Below are 22,911 nucleotides of genomic sequence, written 5' to 3' on the forward strand. Positions count from 1 at the left end.
ATTCGGCAAGGTGATGTCCGTTCTACTTATAGTTGCTTTAAAGAGTAAATGTTTGGTTTGTAATTCTGCCTCTGGAAAAGATCATGGGTTGAAGCCTCATCACTTTCCCAGGCAATCGGTATGATATCAGTATAGTAGTTCCGTAACTTAATATTCTGAATGAACAGGTTTTCTTAGTTCTTTAATTCTGTTCAAGTGCGCAGACTCACAGATTTGCCAAGCACAGTGCAAATGTTGAGCCTATCGAAGTGCCATTTGTTTGTTGCTGTATGTTATCCTCATATTGGAAGAGGTTTCTTGTAGCATATAGAACTCAACGGTTCATTCTGAAACTGAAGATGTAGCTTTGGGGCCGATCTGTGTCTTTGAAGAAGTCTTCTATGGTGTCTAGTGTTGCTTTTTATGTATAATGCTAGCATCTCACTGTGGAGAAAAATTTAAAACTTACTATCATGTATTAGTATGACTGTAAACTGGTTCGCCCATATTTTCTTGGTCAGGCTAAAATTACCCAGAGAAGCGCTTGTCTCACATAAAGGTGCTTTACATTTTGTCTCTCGAGATGTGAAGACAACAAAGTAGTTTGTACAGTGAAAGTGCTTTTTTTTTTTGTTTGGTCAGATATATTTTCAATTGTGATTGGTATGCAATTATCAGACCCAGCCTTTTTAAATAGTGATGGAGATAGCAGTTTTGATATTAGATCCTTTTTCAAGCATCCCCACTAACAGAACAAAAAATAATTGTTTGATGAATATTAGCCAGTCTTCCATTCATTTCCTGTAAGTGTGACTCCTGCCAATCCTTAATGCCATGTTGTTGCAGGGATTCTGCACAATCCCAGAACTATGCTTGGGGGACCTTAGTATGTAGGACCTGAGTTATCCTACCACCTTAGTACCCATGAACCTGGTACCGACTAGCTATAGTGTCTCATTGCCCTCCTACTCACTCGCAGAGGTACCAGTGATTAGACTCCCCAGAACGCAACACTCCAGGCTCTCTCAGTAATCTCGTTTGCGGGACACACCCTTTAGCCCACACTGATGTATTTATTTATTTATTTTACATATTTGTAGAGCGCTCTGTTACCCGGAGGTATCTTGGCGCTAGAAGGATAGACTGGTGTGATGGAGCGTGCTTACTGAGTGAAGAGCCATGTTTTGAGTCCTCTTCTGAAGGCCATCAGATCCTGAGTTTGTCTGAGCGCAAGTGGGAGTTTATGCCAGGCCTCTGCCGCCCCAAGAGAAAAGCTCCTGCCTCCCCAGCGAGCTTTTTTAATTCTGGGGACCGTAACCAGGGCCAGTGTCCTGACCTCAGGGTTCTTGCTGGTATGTGCCAGCCGAAAAGTGATTTCAAGTGCCTAGGGCCCGTATCGTGGAGGGCTTTAAAGACCATGCATACTGCCTTGAAAGTGATTCTTTTACTTGATGGGTAGCCAATGTAACTTTACCAGATCTTGAGATACCGAGGCAAATTTGGGCGTGTCGGTGATAAGGCGGGCGGCTGCATTTTGCAGAAGTTGGAGTTTATGGAGTACGCTCTGCTGGGCGTTTAGCATCAGGCTGTTGCAATAGTCTAGGCGTGAGAGCACTAGACCAGTGACAATCGTTTTCCTGTATTTCTTCTCCAGATACGGAATAATTTTTCTGATGGTTTTGAGTGTGAAATGGAGAGAGGAAGAGCGGGCATTCACCTGGGATTTGAAGGTCAGGGTGGTGTCCACCAGTATACCGAGATTTTTCACTTTGTCAACCGGCACTGGGAGAGGTCCCATTTCGTCTGGCCACCATCTCGGGGAACAGAAGTTGTCTCTGGCACCAAAGAGCAGAACCTCGGTCTTCGAGGAGTTTAGCTTAAGGCAGCTTTGTGCCATCCAGCGGCCTACTTCGAGCATGCAGTTTCTGAATCTGTCAGCGGTGTTTTCCGTGTTGCCGGGAAGGAGGGACACCACAATCTGTGTCGTCGGCATATGCCGTGAGTTGAAAGCCGAACGATCGGATCACCGGGGCGAGGGTAGACACATACACATTAAAAAGGGTTGGGCTTAACGAAGACCCCTGGGGGACTCCACAAGGAAGTACAAAGGAGCGTGATTCATCCACAATAAGACCTGACCGAGACACAAACTAGTTAAAATAATTATTTTAACTAATGTGATCTAGTATGCAGTGTACGGGCCACAAGCAGCAGAAAAATGCATAACACAAATACGGTCAGCATAGCAAGTAGTCCGTAAATCATAAAAGGATATGTTGTGATGATGAATGACAGCGTAACCTAACCTCCCTCACCTTGTATAGAAGCAAGATGAAGATCTCTGGGCGTTCTTGGCAGACCCTTACCTCAGTCTATAGATGGTGCATCTGCATCATAGGTACTGGCATTTTCTTCTCCATAGAAAGGTCCCTCTCCAAGTGTCTGCCACCTACCTGTGTATTCCAGTAAGACCAAAGTATGTGTTCCCAAACAACAGCTGCATCTTTATTTATTTATAGAGTTTTGTATAGTGCGAACAAGACCCATGGGTATCGGAGCGCTTTACATTGCATGAGGTAGAATAGAGACCAGTTTAGTATAGTGCAACTATACCCAGTTAAATGATGTACTTAAGAATACAAACAACACGATCAAGCAAATTAAAGGGTTAATACAATTATGCAGTGCACGAGTAAGATGTGTGATACGACTCATTATGTTGGAAGATTCGACTTCCTGATCGCAATACATTTTAAATGACCCTACCTAAGCATTCTATATTATTCTACTAGTTCTGTGACCAGGAATTTGTATAGTACTGTTTGAAAGGCTATCTCCTAAAGAGTTGTGGCCTATAAGTAACGGGTTAGTAAACATACATACAGTGACCAGAGGTAGATTCGGGAAACTCCTCAGTGCAAATGAGTTTTCGTTGATTTCTCCTTTATAAACCATCTTCTCCACTCAGGGTCTTGATACATGTCGTACTGCCCTCGCATATGTCCAACTCAGCCGACGACTTTTTTTTTACTTCCCTAGAGTACAAGTTTTGGTCATGACTATGACATGGTATTAATGCTGAGACATCATGTCTATGTGAGGAACTTGCTCATTAGAAATATTTTTGTTTCCCTATTAAAAGTTGCTGTGTTTATTTTTCTAATGTTAGGCGGAAGAGAGTTCCAGATTCTGGGTGTTGCTCCTGAGAAAGCTCTATCATAGGTTCTCTTCTTCCGGAAATAGGGTGGTCTCAGAACCAGCACCTTGGCACTCCTAGCTGGTCTATTTCCTCCAGATATTTCAATTTTTCTGAGCAAGGTATCTTGGTGTATTGTAATGAAGCGCTTTGTGTGTGATGCTTGCCATTTTTAGTTGAATTCTGGCTTCATACAGTAGCCAGTTTAATACTTTCAGGTGTGGAGAGATATGGTCGAACTTTCTTGAGCCGGTGATAATTCTTGCAGCTGCGTTGAGGCATGCTTTTAATGGTGCTGTGGATATTTTAGGAAGACCTGCTAAAGTTGTACAACCATATTCAATCCTCGAGATGACCAATGATTGGAATGCTAGTTAGAGATCCGCTTGAGAGATGAAGGGTTTCACTGTTCTAATGTAGTTCAAATGAAAACTGGCACTTTTAGCCATTGCTTTGATGTGGGCTTTCATATTAAGGATCTCGCCGAGTGGGATTCTTAGTGATTTAGCCGATTCAACTAAAGTAGGGGTGCAGTTAAGTGCCGTGATCATTTTAGACCATTCCTTGACCTCTGTGTGGTTTTTTTGGTGGAGAAATTTGTAGAAATTCTGTTTTCTGAGTGTTTAGCTTCAGATGATTGATTGTTAACCAATGTAATGTTGTTTGTAAAGCCTCGTTCATTAGCCTGATGTCTAATAGAGACGTGATCTTGATGTATGTCTGTGTCGTCCGCGTACTTTTGAAAGGATATTTTGGACTTTCGAAGAATTTCCGTCAGCGGTTCGACATACAGGTTAAACAATGATGGAGAAAATGTAGAAACTTGAGGGATTCCAATCTTATTAGGGCATGAAGGTGATAAAGCTTAGTTGAACAGAAATCTTTGCGTTCTATTTTTGAGGAAGGATTCAAACCAATTCAGCACATTACCCGATATTCCCATCCTGGAGCCTGTTCAGTAATTATGCATCATTTACTGTGTCAAATGCAGATGACCGGTCTAGAAGGAATCAGTAGACATGATCTATTTTGGTCTAGGGCCTGTAGGGCATCATCGACTATATGTAGAATTGCTGTTTCCATGCTGTGTCCTGTTCTGAAACCCGACTGACAGTCATCCAGTAGGGAGAATTTGTCAATATGGTCGCTAAGTTGTTTTTGTTCACATTTCTCTATTAGTTTGGCAAGTACAGGAATGTTGGTTACCGGTCAAAAGTTATTTGGATCAGCCGGGTCCGCTGTCGGTTTTTGATAATGGGGACGACTTGCCCTCTTTTTAGGCATTCTGGAAGTATCCCTTGTGAGAGAGAGGCATTAATAATTCTTGTCCATATTGGAATCACGATATGGCTGATTTCTTTCATGCATTTTGCTGGGAGTGGGTCGTTATAGTGGTTATTAGGTTTGATATCTAGTAGCGTTTTGGCGATGTTGTTCTGGTCCAGCAACTTGAACGTATCCCAATGTGCCTTATTTTTTGCCCTATCCTCCTTAATTATTGAGTTGGAAGAGTTGGTTTTGCTCGTTGTGGGTCTTTGGCTGTCTAGGTAATCCTCTGCACTCCTGAGCTCACTTTCCAACATGTTGGATTTGTTGGTGAAGAATGTTGAGAATTCTTCGCAGCTTAGTTGTATTTTTGTGGTTTCATGGGCCGATTTGGCCAACTTGTTAGATTGTTGTTTTAATATTTCGAATAGTTTCCGGGGTCTATTTTTGATGAAATCCAGTTCTGATCTAATAAATTCCTTTTTGGAATTGAGTATCTTCTTATTGTATTCTTTTCTGGTTTTTCTGAGGGATTTCAGTTCAGGAGATGAAGGGTGTTGTCTCCATTTTCTCTCTGCTAGTCTCAGTTTCCTTCTTTCCTCATTCAGTGTCCTGTTAAACCATGGATATTTATCCTTCTCTGTAACTCTTTTCAGTTTCAGAGGCATAGTGGTGTTAACTATATCTGTTATTGAAGTATTGTAGTGGTCCGTTAGATCATTCACGTTCTTCAAGTTGTTAGGTGGATACAGTTCCTTCTCGCAGCTTCCTATTAGTAGTTCAATGTTCTGTTCTTTAGTGTCCCGTATCCATTTTTTTTACTTTATCCGGTTGCGAATGCTTGTTCTTTTTCCATGTGGGAATCAGAAAGGTTATGGAATGGTGATCAAACCAGTCGCACTCCTCTATTGATAGGACTGAAGTGTTCTCTTTTTTTTAAATTATCCTGTCCAACGTGGCTCCTTTCGCATGAGTTGGCCGTGTGCATGCTTGGGAGAGGTTTAGCTCGGCTAGGAAGTCTTTAACAGTGTTGACCTGTTTGTCATTGTTGTCGTTCCAATGTAGATTAAAATCCCCTAGGAATATATTATTTGCGTCGGAGTTAGCATTTGCCGTGATGATCTCCATTAGTTGTTTTATGAAGGATAAATTGTTACCTGGTAGGTGATAGAGTGCATGCAGGTTGCAACTTTGGTTATTTGTCTAAGTGTTGCGGCCTCACCAGAACAGAATAACAAGGCGCATTGGTGTTCGACCTTGTACACAATGTTGACACTAAATCCCAGGAACCTGCAAAGCGTGAAACCAACTGTATGTTCTTATTTGAAAGTTTACGAATGGCACTTGCAAAATAAGTGCATAAAGTAACATGCGCAAAGCAGCTTACAGTCTGCAGTGTGCTCATGCTAACATAGTGAAGACGGCACTGTCCCCATTGGCCACGTGGTAACGTGATCTAGAAAGATGCACATTTTGTTGGTTATTTTAGACTCTATGGAACAGCTTTTGCTCGCAAATATCAGTTTCAGTTTATAAACTTTATTTCGATTAAAAAATATAATCACAAAAGTTATCACATGCCACAGATAAAAAACGGTTTAACCGTTACATACTCATGAATTGGCAAGCTAGGTTGTACAGGGACCTAGTGCTATCGGATTAAAATTATACAATAAAAGACTAGATCTAAAAAAGCTGCCTTATACAACCAATAGTTTACACTCTAATTTGTCCAATTCTTATTACATATCATTGAAACGAAACTCTGATTTCAATTTCATTTTCCATTTCATTAGGAGGAACAGGTCGCACAACATACAATAAAAAAAGAAGGAAAATAAAAAACATTCAGGTACAGGAAGTACTATTACCTAAACCTTCCCCCTGACCACCGAATCACCCAAACCTGGCCCAGGAACTTGGCCGTTGCTATCATAATTGGGCCATCGAGTGCACTCTTCAATATCCTGTACACTTACCTGTAGTCTCTAATTCCCAGAGCAAGACAGGTTAGTTTCAACCAGCGTCGCCTCAGTGTACTATACGCCGGGCAAGCAAAGAAAATGTATCGTATTGATTCTACCCTGTCCGGACAGTATGGGCACCCACTGGTTTCTGCCTCAGGATTTGATCTCCACCTTGAAGTAAAAGCCTTACTTGGTAGAGAGCCCACTCTGAACTGGTGGAACAGTTTCCTATCACGCAGAGAAGTGATTATGTCCCAATATGGTTCAAAGTTAGGCTCTTGCTTATTCTCAAGAAAGGTGCTGGTCAAAGTCAAACCAGTGGAGGCCGAAAACTGTCTAAGGTTTATCATATGCCAGTAAGCTACCTTTAATTCCGCTTTACTGGGAAAAGAACTTGCAGATGGCAAGGTCCACAGATGACTCAACCCCAGTTCACAAAAAATGTTCCTCACACAGTTGAACCATGGAAGTTTCCTGTTGACATCTAATTTCCTTACTTCATCCAGAGCCAATGCATAATTGGCCAGCTCTGGTGTTACTCAAAGTCTCCTCCAGTATACTACAAGCCTATATAACCCAACATATCTGATGGAGCAACACCCCAGATCTAAGTATAATGGAACCAGAGGGGTGGATTGCGGTAGCCCATCCACAGATCTTAAAAATGTATTTGGCTCATCACAAGGGGTTCAAGGTTCCCATAACCCCACAGCTCAACACCATACGAGATAGATGTGCTAATGTTTGCTTTGTAGATCCATAAAACAGGAGCTACAGGCTTGATTGGCTGGTGTTAAACAATTTATATTTCATTTCTTTATAGCCGTGACAAATCTCTCATTGCACAGTGTGATTTGTTACCACAATGATGTTAGTGTATCACCAAGATGCGATAGAGCAGTTGTCTTCTGTCAGGATTGATTGAATTGTGGGTAAGGGATGCAAGGTGATAGTCAACTAAGATGTAGATTGGAGTCAGCATTCACTAGGATTTTTATTTTCTAAATTCTGCTTCTGTGGATACCCCTGACTAAGTGCACCTCTGGTGGATCATTGTGTCTAGTTTCTTGCAGTATCCTGTTTGCTTTTGTTGCTCCTACTTGGTTGTGTAATGTTACAGAGCCCTGAATGCCTCTAATTTCTAGGACATTTTGTTTTGTAAGACAGAATATAATGTCTACAGTAGTTTATTTAATATAGCATTGAACATTTCAGTGCAGAAATTGGTAGGTGTACTTAGCAACATATGTGTCACAAACCGTTTTTCTCTGTTTTATTTTAGGACACTAATTTTTCCTTTCTTGATTCGTGGAGGAAAGCCAACACCCTTCATATCCTTTGCATTAGCATTGATATTCTGCGTCTATAATGGGTATTTGCAGGGACGGTACTTGTGCAATTATGCAGACTACTCCTCAGACTGGACAACTGAACCATTTTTCATCATCGGTGAGTACAAGAAAGATACAGCATTCAGAAATTGTGAAGTTCCCTTAGATATGAGGTAACTGAATTGTGTATTCTCTAATCCAGCTATATTGTTTGTGCCCATTAAGGAGTCTGTTAGGTCCTCGTGCATGGAAACATTTAAAAATATTTTGCAAACAACAAAGCTTCTTAGGAACCGGCTGGTAGGTATAAGATAATGGCTACAGATTAGTTAATTCATTTTTGCTGAGCTGTCACACCACTCACAAGCAGAAGCTTCAGATAGAGGCAGGTCAGTGGCCTCCTTGAACTACTCTTGTACTGTAGATGCACAAGTTAAGCTTACGTCTTCATGTAGTCAAAGTGGCCAGGGCTTTAGGTCTGCTCCACCAGGAGACTCACAATATGGTGAAGTCCGCCACCATCAGAGCTTTAGGAGCTCCAGTTCTAGTTACGCTAAGATGGGGAGAGGCGGTTGCACCATTTCAACTGTGTATCGACGCATCCGTGCACCAGGACTTTGACAGCTGCCTGCAAGACTCTTCGGACCCGCATGGACTGAATCGTGACCTGTTGTTGGAGCGAGGTGCCACCACACTGCTGCACGCCCTGTTGGGCAGCTTGGAGATTGTCGGCCGGGCCAGTGTGGCCTCAGCTTCTAGAAGACTGAAGGAGGAGGTGCCCGGTGCTTGCCTGTGTCCTGTGTGACTGCCGCAACAGTGACCGGCAGTGGAGGCTCGGAGCGGGACTCACGTGCCCGGGTGGCCTTGTGTGGGCAGAGAGTCCTCTTTGCCAGTGCTGTGAGTGAAGGTAGGGTTTAGGCAGAGGCCCCCTCTGGCACCCCTAACTTGTGGCATACCCTCTCCTACTTGCAGCCTCCCATATCATGGCTGGGGAGGCGGTGGCTGTCACCACGTGGCATTGGGAGACAGTGGAGTCCTCCTCAACATTGGTCGTGCATGACAAAACTGGGAACACACAAGTTGTCTGTGGGCTGTCCTAATAACTATACCCTCCTGTTTGCTATTGCTGAATAATGCCCTACGCAAATGTGTTGTTGGAAGGAATCAACGTTCCCCTTTGAGGTGCAAGTTGTTGTGATGTTCGTCAAGATTGTACCCTTGCCCCCCCATTTATTCATCCTCCTTATTAACAAACTGAATTTGGCAAATAGTGGTTCGAATGTAATCCGGATTAATTTAAATCCAATTCCCATTTTATTATACTCTGGCAATGCTGTTTTGCTAGTTTCCCCCCAAGGACTTAAAAACTCTGGTGGAAACTATTTCCAATTTTATGTCCGATTTAGATCTAGATACCAATTAAAAAAATACAAATGATGGCCTTTGGCCACAAAAGTTTGAACTTGCATATGTTTTTGATCAAGTACAGTAAGGTTAAAAGGCGTCTCAATTCCCCTAGCTTGGGGTCGTTTGTGGTCCCACCACATCCTAGTGTGCTAGTCTTGCATTAAGACACCTAAACTTCACCTAAATAAATGGGTACACGGTTCAACTTGAAGTCTACCACAAGTGGCAAACCTATTGCCCCTGTTATTGACATAACAAAACTCAGTGTATTCCAAAACTCACATATGGAGCTAAATTCTGGGGCTATGTTAATGCCACTCATTTGCAGTAGAATGAGAGCTGATTCCCCCAGGTAGACCATGTTGTATTTGTCATGGGGAACTGGAGCTGCCCTTTATTAACAACAGTATTGAACTTACTTCTCTGCTGCTTTGGTCCTCTTTCTGGACCAAGCCACATGCTATTCTCAATCGTCAAGTCATTATTGATTGTTTCAATTGTGATAAGGTTATGTAAAGAGAAAGGGACCCCCTCAAAAGGTCCCTTCGAGGTCAGGGAAAAGAGGGGGAAAAAGTCAAATCACACTACAAAAATTCCCTCACAACCTATATTTCTTTCTTTTGCGATTCACATAGAATTCGAAAGTGAGCCAGTCCGATTATAAAATACTGTCAGTGCATCATTATTCTTTATAACTTTGTTTATTCTTTTTTCATTATTGTTTATTCATTTTTAACATTTTTATTTAGATTTCAAAATTAGTTATCAATTCACAATTACAATTCAGTAAATGTACACAATAAATATCTTCAACATATCTGACTACATATTATAACATAATGTAAGCCCCAAGTAAAGGAAAACACACACACAAAAAAACACTCTCATACATTCACACTAATTAAATCAGCAACCATATTACATTCATAAGTTCACAACAACTTTGGAAAGTTGGAGACATAAGTATGACCTTAATCTCCTTTGACCAAAAAAACAACTGCAATAAGCAGGATCTAAATGTCGGTGGTCGGCGCGTTTCGGTGGCACAGGAAGAAGATCAACACCACCTTCATCAGGACCCGCAAGATAACCAACCAAAGTAACAATACCCTGGGAGTACTGTCAGAGTACTTATTATCAATGAAATAAGTATTTGGAACGACCCTTTGATATTGGCAACAACTGCCAAATTCCTTTATCTCCAATATAACTGCTCATCCTCACCAGTAAAAATGTGTTTATTTTCTTCCAAATCTATTCTTCTTATCACTCTCTAGGACACTCAAAAAGGTCAAGCCTTTCGTCCTCAGCGCCTTGTGACGGTATCTCGTCATCAGCAGATAAGAAATAATGTCCTAGTGACAGTCATGTTAGTTTTGTTTAAAGATGTTGATAATTCTGAATAATAGCCATCCGGGAGAAGCGAGACACAGAGAGGTACCTAACAGATTACTCCTCTGCTGCTTTGGACCTCTGTCTGGACCAAGCCACATGCTATTCGCAATCGTCAAGTCATTATTGATTGTTTCATTTGTGATAAGGAACTGGACATTCCATTGCGGTCCTGTGTCAAACAAATGTTTCATGGCCTGGGTTAATCTTCTCTTTTCAAGAACCATCATTCAATTTGTAAACCGGACTCTGGTTAAAACGCACTTTGAAAAAAAGGGGGGGGGGGTGGGTTTAGCTTGGAGACATCTTGCTAGGGAAGGTGCAGAATTACATAAATACCCGGTCAGACAGTATGTTGTCCTGCAGACCATACTTTTATTTTTTTATTTTATTCTTTATTTTCATTTTTAACTTTCTTACAAGATTACATGGTTATTCACTGCAATCATGTATATTTAAAAAGGCAAACAGTCATTGTTTGTGGTCCAACTAAAAGGGAATACAATAATTGTGCACAAGCAAGCATTGATCACTTCTACTACAGGGTGGCATATAATATACATTGAGCCAGTCACGTCTGACCAACCTGGGTCGGTGAACCCGCTCCCACCCTCACATCTCCATCTTCCCTGATGTAATATACACTGTAAGAGAGATACGTTAGGTGGGCCAAATCAATCAATCAATCAATCAATCAATGACATTTATAGAGCGCGCTACATACCCGTAGGGTCTCAAGGCGCTGGGGGGGGTGGGGGGGGGGGGTGCCGCTACTGCTCGAACAGCCAGGTCTTCAGCTTCTTCCTGAAGGAGAGGTGGTCTTGGGTCAGGCGCAGGTCGGTCGGGAGGGAGTTCCAGGTCTTGGCAGCTAGGTAGGAGAAGGACCTGCCTCCTGTAGTCGCTCTTCGGATGCGGGGGACGTCGGCGAGGGCGTGGTTGGCTGATCGGAGGTGGCGTTTGGGAGCGTAGAAGTTGACTCGGCTGTTGAGGTAGCTCGGGCCTTGGTCGTGTAGGGCTTTGTGTGCGTGGGTGAGGAGGCGGAAGGTGATTCTTTTGTTGACGGGGAGCCAGTGAAGGTCTCTCAGATGTCCGGAGATGTGGCTGGTTCGTGGGATGTCGAGGATGAGTCTGGCTGAGGCGTTCTGGATCCGCTGGAGTCTCTTCTGGAGCTTAGCGGTGGTACCGGCGTAGAGGGCGTTGCCGTAGTCGTCGGCTGGTGACGAGGGCCTGGGTGACAGTCTTCCTGGTCTCGGTGGGGATCCACCAGAAGATCTTCCGTAGCATGCGAAGGATGTTGAAGCACGCCGAGGAGACGTTGTTGACTTGCCTGGTCATGGAGAGGGAGGAGTCCAGGATGAAGCCCAGGTTGCGTGCATGGTCTGTCGGTTTGGGTGCGGTGCCCAGGGCGGGAGGCCACCAGGAGTCGTCCCAGGCGGAGGGTGAAGAGCCCAGGATGAGGACCTCCGTCTTGTCCGAGTTCAGTTTCAGGCGGCTGGTCGTCATCCACTCGGCTACCTCTTTCATCCCTTCGTGCAGGTTGGCTCTGGCGGCGGCGGGGTCGTTGGTCAGGGAGAGGATCAGCTGGGTGTCGTCGGCGTAGGAGATTATGTTGAGGTTGTGCTGGCGTGCGATGGCCGCGAGGGGGCTCATGTAGACGTTGAAGAGGGTGGGGCTCAGAGGATCCTTGAGGGACGCCGCAGATGACTTCGGTGGCCTCTGACTTGTACGGTGATAGACGGACTCTCTGTGTTCTTCCGTCGAGGAAGGAGATGATCCATTCCAGCGCCTTGTCCTGGATTCCGACGTTGCTGAGGCGCTGTACTAGGGTGCGGTGGCAGACAGTGTCGAATGCCGCGGAGAGGTCTAGGAGGATGAGGGCCGCTGTTTCTCCGTTGTCCATCAGGGCTCGGATGTCATCGGTGGCGGCGATGAGGGCGGTCTCGGTGCTGTGATTGGCTCGGAAGCCGGACTGTGAGGGGTCGAGGGATCCATTCGTCTCGAGGAAGGCGGCCATCTGTTTGTTGACGGTCTTCTCGATGACTTTGGCTGGAAACGGGAGGAGCGAGATGGGGCGGTAGTTCTTGAGTTCGGTGGGGTCCGCTGTGGGTTTCTTGAGAAGAGCGCTGAGTTCGGCGTGCTTCCAGCTCTCAGGGAAGGTGGCGGTGTCGAAGGATGTGTTGATGATGTCTCGCAGGTGGGGTGCGATGACAGCGTCAGCCTTGTTGAAGACGTGGTGAGGGCAGGGGTCAGTCGGTGATCCGGAGTGGATGGAGTTCATCGTGCGGATGGTGTCTTCGGTGCTGATCGGGGTCCAGGCGTGGAGGGTGGTGGTGGGGGGTGGTTGTTCGGTCTTGGTGTGCGTTGGTTGGTTGTTGAAGCTGTTGTGTATGTCCGCGATCTTGTTGTGGAAGTATGAAGCGAGGGAGTTGCAGAGGTCTTGCGATGGGGTGATGTAGTTGTTTCCTGCGCTGGGGTTGGATAGCTCTTTCACGATGTTGAAGAGTTCCTTGCAGTTGTGTGCGTTGTTGTCCAGCCGGTCCTTGAAAGCAGTTTTCTTGGCGGCGCGGATCAGCTGGTGGTGCTTCCGGGTGGCCAGCTTGAAGGTGGTCCTGTTGTCTGGTGTAGGTTCCCTTCTCCAGACTTTCTCGAGGGCTCGGCAGTTCTTCTTGGAGCTCTTGAGTTCGTCGGTGAACCACGGGGCTTTCTTGCTGCCGGATCTGCTGGGCGGGAATTATCCCACTCACGTAGGGACAATCCCATTGTGCTGCTGTGAGGTGTGGCAGGAGCTGGTCTCCAGCAGATAATTTTTAAGTGGTTCCAAAATATCCTTTGGGGGAGACGCCTAAGGTAGTGTTGCGGCATAAAGTTTGCTGTTAACATTGCAATATTTGAGACTAAAGAGCCAGTCTTTCATTGTGGGAGTGGCCCGGCTACCCCATTTGAGAGCTATTTCCCTTAGCGAGTAGCAGTGCGATGGCAGTAAATTTACACAGCTTCTTTGGGAGCCCTCCTACATAACCTAACAAGGAAATTTGAGGCATGGGGTCCAACTCAAGATGTCATTTGCGCTGTGACCCTGAAAAAGGATCTCCCGAAGATCCCAATTTTAACGCAATTCCACGTCAGGTGTGAAAATTCAGCCTGGCGGCATCCACACTTAGGGCAACAGGCGGCCAATTTGGATCAATGGCATGAATACTTAAAATGTATCGGCTTGTGTCTGCTATTTAAAGGGACCTCTTTCGTTTGTGCGCTGCAGAAGGACCAATGTGAGTCCTCGATAGGATGTCCAAGTTCCCGCTCCCATGCCTCCGGCACCTTGGTGTCTTTATTGGGGACCTGGGCCATGCATGACTTGTATAGCTTCAAGATCAGGTGATCCCTATCGGCACTAGAAATTAAGAGCATGAGCGGGGGAAGGGATCTCCTGCAAACCATACTAGGCATTGAACCCTACTTATGTATACACCTGGACACCTAGAAAGGGCCTTCTCTCATAATAGAATCAACAAGAGCGAAAGGGTCAGAAGGCCACTCTTGTACCCCTTGACAATACTAAATTCAAATCAACAAAAGAGTGACGAAAAAACCTTAAAAAAGAAAAAGGCTGTAGAACAGTTTAGTTTCTACCACCAGAACACAAGATCAAAGACAGCAGGGAGGTAAAGTTGGCATGCATTGTGAAGAAAAAGAACCCTCAGGCACCAACTGAAAGTCGGTTGCCAGTTGTCTTCATTGGGTCCTTATAGAAAGAATAATATCAAATATGCGTTGAAAAAGTGAATTAAAAGGAGTATGGACTACTCCCCAAACCAGAACATTCTTTTAATAAGGGGGTAGTTCTAACTCCATTAAAACCAGTGAAATAGGGGCGGGGCCGGTCCAGCGGCCAAGATGGCCGCACCGAGTCCCGGCTCCGCCGACCTTCTCCCCTCACCGCCTACTCCGCTTGCCTGCCCCGTGAGAGTGCGGAGCTCCCGTGCGTCGGAAGGGACGCCGAGGTGAGGCGTCCGACTCCGGCGAAATTCCTGGCTCCGGGGACGAAGATATGCTCCTCAGCGCAGGGCGGCCTGCCTGATGCCGGCGACCGGGACCTCGCGTTTCGCTGCACCCGACCGCCAATGCAACAACAACGGACACATGGACCTGTGGGGCGTCGGTCTCCCGTCAAGGAGCCTGAAAATACCCTCGACACCGCCGAAGCCCTCTACAGGTCTGATGCACAATTCTCCTGTGCTGCTTGCTTCTCCCCCCCCCCTCCTTACTTCCCCCTCCCCCCAGCGATCTTTTGTTGGCTGCCGGACTCTGGGAACTGCTCCTTGTCTATCTGGAGTATGTTGCATGCCTGCATATTGAACTGACATTTCATCTCCAGCTCATCGGCGCCGGCGAGGGCACGATGTTAATGTGTCTTTTTGGGCTGGGGGGGCCCGCAAACAACACTCAGTGGTGGGGAGAAGGGCACCCTTTGTTACTTCATTGCTGATACACAGGCGATTCGCCATCTTGATCGGGAGGGGACTGAAGATTCCTAAGCCTGCCTGTACTGCGCCGTGGCGCTGCTTGTTGGGACAGTGACGACCTGATGGATTATACCTTATGGCGGCGGCCGGGTGTACTGGATGCTGGGGGATGGCGACTGTATATCCCAGAGGGGCCACAGACCTACGTTCTGGTGATGGAGGGAAGTAGTCCTGATTACTATTGAACCGATGTTTCATTGTGGCCGTCACCAGCTTCGCTTGTCACTTTCTCTGTGGTAAATGTTACTGCTATCACGGCGGGGCTGCGGCTCGACATGGAGGTGGCTTACTGATGGCGACACTGCGGACTTGCTCCCTTGGGAGACTTTCTGGTGTCTCACGGCGGATCGACTACACGACAGCGGACCCCGTGGACTACGATCGGTGGTGGATGATTGATCGTTTCATGTGACTTTGGAGAGGTTTTGGTTATTCCTTGACTGCCACGACTGCTCCATTTTGTGATTTCTAATCCGGTCCGGCATCTTGGGGCGGGTGGGACCTGTACCTTTGATCCTGTTTGCCCGTGGGAGTCGAGTGCGCTCAGGGCGCCATTTCTGCTGCTGGGGGTGCACTATGCCCCCCCGTGGGACTTGGACTGCGTAGCGATCGATACATCCTGTTTAAGTGGGTGCTCCCAATATTGTGTATTTGCTCTCTGATTAATTTTAACGGTGGGTGAAAGAGGGGGGGAGGCTGGGGTTCCCGCACTGGGAGTCTCCCTCATGTTTCCTTCCCTATTGTGGGCTGTTGGTTACTTCCTTTCCTCTTCCTTTTTATCTCCTTATTTCTCTTATTCTCTTATCTATATTTCGGGTTCACAATGGGCGACAGGCACGCTGCTAGGGGGGTATGCCGTAGCCACATGCAGGGGTGCAGGGTGGGGGGATGGGGGAGGGGTGTTGTTGTTTTCTTATTTTTCTTTGTCTCTATGGCCTTCTTATTCCTTTTGCTCCTGGCTATATCTATTTTCTCCTTTTCTTTTATTCGGGATCTTTGTGGTGGTAGTCCTCTGCACACTTGCCTTATTTCGATTAATAAGGGGGATTTAGATTGCTTTGCTACCGCGATCGGGAACTTGTTGGTGGGCGGACTGCTTGCATTTTGGCTATCCTGGTACTGAGTTGAATCATTACGTCCCACTGACAGTACTCCTGGACTATGATCATCCTGCCTCTTGAGCTTCCCCTGATTTGCTTTGTTCTACATGTACTGCTACAGATCCTGCCCCTTCCACTTTATTTTAAAATCAAACCTTCTTTAATCCTGTTGTTTTCCGACAAAATTGCTCTCCTGGGTTGCAACCGAGCATTTGCGGAACGGAGCCCTGCACTGCCATGGTCTAATGCTTTGCTCTGTTTGAACCTGTTCCGATGGCTGATTATGATGTTCTGCTTTGTATCGATTGTAACTGATTTCACTTCTAATAAAGGTTTTCCAAAAATTTAAAAAAAAAAAAGTGAAATAGCGGACATATAAATGGTTATGTTAATTTGAACCATGAAGTCCTATACATTAGAAAAGAAGAAGGGTCGACATGTTTCTGCTATAGAGCCACTAGTCAGCTCAGCATTCATCAGGACCAAAAACAGTCCTCACCCCGCGGTTGCCGCACGCTAAGGCGCCAGAGCCTAATGGGGCGGGACAAGAAAAACTTTACAACCTTGAGTGTAAATGTTGCACAGGTACTGCCTCGTGCGACCTCTCCAAGACGTGAGATTTAGGGAATCTGTAATATATCAAACAATACAAAGAGACAAAAAACAAACTTTTTCACAGTTCCCAATTTAAAAGATCAAACGCAACAAACTTTGTCATTAAAAAAAACACACACAGAAACCTCACCCAACAGTCAATGTTTGTGATGGCACAAAGTTAATTCAATATGTCCCATCAGTTAATGTTAAGCAGACAATATCACCCATTGTGATTGCAAAACTTATGCCTGCAAAGAACCTCTGCATTAAGCTCAGCAGCGTTTTTGGCGTAATATTAGCCTGTAAGGTATTTACCTCAAAATGACACGTAATCCATTTTGATAAATGTGTCATGAGGGATTATCATATAGAGTTAACATTCAAAAAAGTGCTTGTTTTAAATAAATATGTTAAAAACACCTTCAAACAGGAAGAATCAGTAAATCAAATTATGTCAGAATCCAACACTCACAATAGATTGTCCGTGATGACGCCCCTTAGGCTTGTTAAATAGAAAACAATGTGTGGAGGTTGAGTCACCTTTCACATAAAGTGCGCTCAGTTGAACATGAAACTAAATTGTTTCTTCTCCATTTTTAAAAAATGGTTTTCAAGAACTTGAAATCAACAAATAAATCATGAGGTTATTTCCATTTTTATTTGCTTCGTTTTTTTTGTTTTTCCATTCCTTATTATATATCATAAGGATATTTCAACATATTAGTTTGTAAAAAGGGGTTCAAAGACAACCAGTAACCAAAGACCCTTTTATGTTGCCCGGCGGTGTCGCCTCTATGACCCACCAATATTAATCAACGAAGAAGCAGGCGCTGGAGACTGGAAGGCAGGAAACTAGGATTTTATTCTCTCCGGAGGAGAACACATCAGTTCAGACAGCAAGTATCATCACGAGGTGCTCTAACCACATTTCTGAGGCCTGGCCTCTTATACTAGGGTTTATGACCTTTATTGCACGTAACACATTCTCGCCACATTTTGATATTTGAAAGAACATCCTCGGAATCTCCCCTACAGGCCCGTTCCCACATACATTTACAGTTGAATTCCCCACCCCGGTCACAACAGGTGATGATTGTCACGCAGCAGGGCATTCCGCCGATTCACGGAATGCATGGGGTTGATCGGATCTCATAGGGTGGAGGCTTTGATCGGCTCGAGGGTCTTTTGATGGGGAGGGGAAGCTTCCTACTGTACGGGGTAATAAACAGTATCCGCAGGGCCAGGTGGTGGCCTGGGAATAAGGAAGACAAACGGGGACGCAGGAAAAGGGGGTTTGCATCAAAAGGATCTGAGACCATGAAAGGAATGAAGGGAGGTGTCGCGCTGGGAACAGGATGGGATTCTGTGGCGGAGCTGCGCTGAAGAGGGGTTTATGACCCAAGGCATGAGAGAGCGGGGGTTGTCAACGTGCGGGGGATGTTTGCGAGGTTAGGAGAGAGAGAGAGAGATGCGCTGGCTATCAGCGAGGGGCAGGGAGGCCATGGTGTTTAAAATGGCTGCTGCTTACGCGCAAGGCATGTGAGAGTGGGAATGACCGGTGCGTGGGGGTCTTTCGTGAGGGTGATTCTGATCGTAACGGCTAAAATATGGCGGATGTGCATGACGAAAAGTGTGGCATCGGAAAAAGGCAAGATGGCGTAGATAATGTTCACTAAACTATATTAATTTTCCACAGTCCTCCCTTTAACATTTCCAAGACATCTTGCTGGCCTATTTCCTATCTATACCTATTGCAGCGGTCATAAGTAAAGGAGAGGGGACTTAGGCAAATGAACTGTACATAAACATCACATTGAATAATCTCATCATCTAGTAGGCGGGTTCATCGTTAAGTTGGTTGCAGAAAAAGTCATAGTATTGCAATATCAGACTAGAATTATGTAGCGAGGGCGTTGGGTACAGATCATAGATACTTATAGTCATTTGGGATAGGAACTGGTAAGTTATCATATAAGTAAGTCCTTTTTGTACTCGGCGAGAGCATAGTCAGTCCAATGGTGGTTGGGAGAGAAATGAGATATAATAAAAATAAAAATCAGAGTTCACAGTGTCTTCGTCGTCTTCTGTTGGCACTGTTAAGCACCCGGATTACAATTCGTTCTGTCAACAGGAATGTTCATGTGGATTGAGCCGTTGGAGGTCTGCGGGCAGGGGTACACTTTGTTTTGTTTCGCCAGACCTCATAGGAGAAATGCGTTACGGTTTTGGAGCAGGTGCATTTTCTTCCGTGACCCAGAGTATAGTTATTAGGAGGCAGAGGAAGGATTGTGATGAAAAGTGCGACAGTCTTTGAGTTGTGGGGTCTGTTTGTTTCTTGAGTCTCTGTGGTGGGTATTTCCTATTGCTTCCATCATCATCGAGGCGTTCAGCAGTGGGTAGAACCACATACTTCGTTCATCTTCTCTTTTAGGGGCGACCCTTGGTGGAGTTCTAGGTCACCGTTCTGAGATTAACATAGTTCGTGGTCTACTTAGTCGGAGCTCCCTCCCTTTTGACGCAGGGAATACCCTTCTCTGGATAGCTCAGCAGGATTTTGGTGGAACTTGGAAGTTCAGGTGGAAAGGTGTGTGTGTGAACAGTCCTTATGGAAGGTCGGAGGAGGAGGGGATGGAGCAGGGCCAAGTTGGGAATAGATCAGGGGGACGGAGAATTTGAGACAGGCGGGTCCATAACCAGGTTCAGAGAGCGGGGACTTTTTGGCACACGTTGATCATAGAGCAGGGGCTTCAGGTCAGCCCTTTCCTTAGCTTTGTCTGACACAGTGCCTCATCCTGCGACTCCTTACTGCTGTGGTCTCGCCTTGGCCTCCGTCGCTGAGGTTCCACGATCCGCAGTCAGGCCGCGTGCTCCCACATCCGGTCTCTTTCTCCTCCGACAGTGGTACCCTTAAATGAGTTCGAAAAGACAGTCTTTAGAGATTTTGCAGAAGAAGGTAATTACGTAAACCTATTTCTCTCCCAACACCAAGCAACTGGGGTAAACATCCGCTACATTGAGATTTGCAGCCAACATATAAACAATTGATGATGGATTAGCTGGATTTTCTACAACTTCCCTTTGTGGCTAATTCTTTGGTGTTTTTGTTGGTTATTACATTCATTTGTCGTGGTACGAGGTCTGGTACCCATTCATTGCATTCGTCTATTACAGTAGATGTCAGTTCTTCTGGTAGAGACCCATTTCCCTAGTACGAGTCTTGCAAGGCTAGGCCGGTCTTCAGGGCTTTGTTACCTTACAAAAAAGTGCAACGTGCTATTCACCATAGTCTGATAGGCATCCTTCTGAGGGATGAACATAGGCTAAACGACTCTCCATTACATCAAAACATCCTATTTTCAACAAGGTTTACTGCAACAAGTTCTTTCGGTTTTCGATCTAATTTTAACTTTGCACACATCTTTCTAACTTTCTATATAAATTCTCGCAACTTGGTCACTACAAAGAAACTCGGGGGGAGGGGGGGGGGCTTGCGATCATTATTAAACTTATCCTTGGGGCGGGTGGGATCTTATGGGAAACGATAGGAACACGGCGAATTGGAGCAAGGGGCGTTTTTCAGATTCACATTCAGGGCAGCTGATACCAAACTGGGGGCATTTTGGGAAGACGGGGGTGTCTCGATTATTTCTTACTGCTTGGGGTATGGAGACAATTTGGAATGGGAAGGTCGCATTACTGCAGACACATTTTTATCATAGAAGCCACTGACAAATAGCTCCCTGACTGTGGGTCAAATTCAGGGAACCGTAGTCGTCTTACCTGTCCCTTTTCTTTTGGCCAATTTAAATTTCATCCATATTTAGCAGAAAAGGAGAGGTAGTAACGTGGCATCGATACAGTTTTATTTAGGACGAATTTGTGCAAATACTTGTGGTATTTGGGGCCAATCAGGAGGTGCACCAGGTTCGCCAATTAGGTGCCAGTCGCTAGGAAGAGGGAAAGTGTGGAGGGGTGAAAGAGAGAGAGAGAGAGAGAGAGAGAGAGAGAGAGAGAGAGAGAGGGAAAGAGAGAGGGAGAAAGAGAGAGAGAGTAACAATAGGCCAGACAGTACACGTGTGACATGGAGAATGACCGTGTATTGTTTGGGCTATTCAGTGCGTTACCCAACGTTAGTCGTTTCGGGTCTGTGTTAGGATGTAGAAAGCATGCAGTTTTGGGACGGAGGAGCATTAGGTCAGGTACAAAAAGGTCGCGCATTGGGTAGGGCGTCTTTTTGTGTCGTCTTGCAGCGTTAGTCCGTTTTCATGCATCGGACGTGACGCGGCTCCAGATCCCTTATGATGCCCTAATCGGGACTCCAATGTAACCTGCAGAGGAAAAAAAAAAAGGGAGGAAAAGGAAGGGGGAACAACATTCGAGCACATCAAATGTACGGGCAAGAAAGTCCTTTACTTACCACATACTCGTACTTATCTCCTCGGGATATAATCCTTAGGGTCTTGGTTCCTGAAGTCAAGGGGGCGGGCAGTGTGATAGGTGGTTCATGGGGGGGTTCGAGGGTGGCACTATGGATCGTGTGTAGGGAAACGCCAAAAAAGGAATCAGAGGTGCCTAGCGAGAGGTACCTGGTTTTGGAGATGTATCTGGTCATCAGGATCCTTAAATCATTCCCAAAGCTGTGATGTTCTAAGGCATATCAGTTCTTCGGTCAACCCTGTCCCTTAGTATTTTCGACCACCATACCTTTATAACATTTTAACAATCATACCGCATTACTTTACCCATTCTCAGAAGTCGAGGTCCTTCTTCATACGTTAGTTCACACATCTTAGTTGCATATTTTGGAGGCAGCGTATCATACCTTTTGATTCGATCATCAATTCAGGGCCGAACAACCATTTTCCAGATAACCTTAAAAAAAAGAGCAGAACGGTTGCGCACAGAGAAAACCCTCCCACCAATTCCCACATTCACAAAAGCATGTGATGCCTATTCATAGTTTGGAAAACCTTTATTTGCATAATCGTTCAGTACGTAAAATGTGAGAGTGCAATCATATTCTGGTCGGACATGTCGACGATGGAAGCACATACAGTAGGGAGGTTATTTCGCGGCACAAGAACATGTTAAAAAGGCCCAATTAATTATTTGCAAGTAACTAAAGACGTTTCATTGCGTGATGAGGGATCAGGGGCATTTCAGTCCATAAATGGAAACACAGTCAAGCTCATTGTAATCACATTTCCTAGATGTATACCATGGGTGTGCATCATAAGCGACGTTATGTACCAGTTACAATAAATATCAAAATAAATCGTTCATTGAAATCAACATTTTTACGGGACCCCTTTCATATGTTCGTCAAGCGAACCCTCCTCCCTTTTTCATCAAGTGCGCAAAGGTTCGTATATAAATCTTAGTACATCAAGTTTCATTAGCTAAGGAACACCACGAGGCATCTGTTAGTTCCTATTGATACCGGCGCCATTTTGGGCGAGGCCGGTTTAGTCCGGAAGTAGCATCAGGGGCAAAAAATGTCTCCGACGATTTGGCGGTTGGACCAGGGTCCCTTTCGGCAGTTCAAAAAAACTGTGCTAACGGAGGGGCTGGTGGTGTGGGCCGTCAATCAAGAGAGGGAGGGGGATAGAGTCTTTCTTACCGGGTCATGTTGATGTTCAGCCGGAACTTACTCGAGTTCGTTAGCCCATAATGTTCCTGGGTGGTTCAGACGGAAGCTGATGCAGACACGAGAGCACCGCCATCTTGTTGCTGTGCCGCGGTTATTTCATTAGTGATCAATGCAGCTGTTCCCCACTGGAAGCCTGAAGGGGCTGAGGGCTCTTGGGACTTTGGTAGAATCTTCAAAGTCGAGGGGATGGTTGTCGATGGTGGGGGCTTACGCCCAGGTGGGCAAGCGCCCGAGTTGCAATTTCGGACAAAGTTACTCCAGAGGCCTAGACCCGCATTCCGAGGGCCCAGACGCCATTTTGAGATCCTGCGGCAGCCGCCCTCCGTCGTATCTTTCAGGAGTGGAAGAAACTTCTTGTGGCGAAAATGACAGAGCATCATGCTGCTGGAGCAGGACATTTTGGTTCGGGGCGCCAGGATGCAGCAGTGGAGCCTTCATCTGGGGAGGTGAGGGAGGCTCGTCCGTGCCGCCTCCCTCTCCCGGCGCATCCTACGCCGTCCCTT

The 22,911-nt window shown here is 45.6% G+C and overlaps 1 protein-coding gene across 1 annotated transcript in view; it reads left to right on the top strand.

Annotated features, from left to right (window-relative positions):
- Nucleotides 1-22,911, top strand: part of SRD5A1 (steroid 5 alpha-reductase 1) — a 240,255-nt gene that overhangs the window by 76,868 nt on the left and 140,476 nt on the right. Inside the window, exon 2 of the mRNA XM_086965281.1 lies at nt 7,691-7,857. Coding sequence (XP_086821407.1) covers nt 7,691-7,857 — 167 coding nt within the window. The remainder of the gene's footprint in view (nt 1-7,690; nt 7,858-22,911) is intronic.

This window comes from Lissotriton vulgaris, chromosome 4_1, assembly GCF_964263255.1.
Source record: "Lissotriton vulgaris chromosome 4_1, aLisVul1.2, whole genome shotgun sequence".
Taxonomy (NCBI): Eukaryota; Metazoa; Chordata; class Amphibia; order Caudata; family Salamandridae; genus Lissotriton; species Lissotriton vulgaris.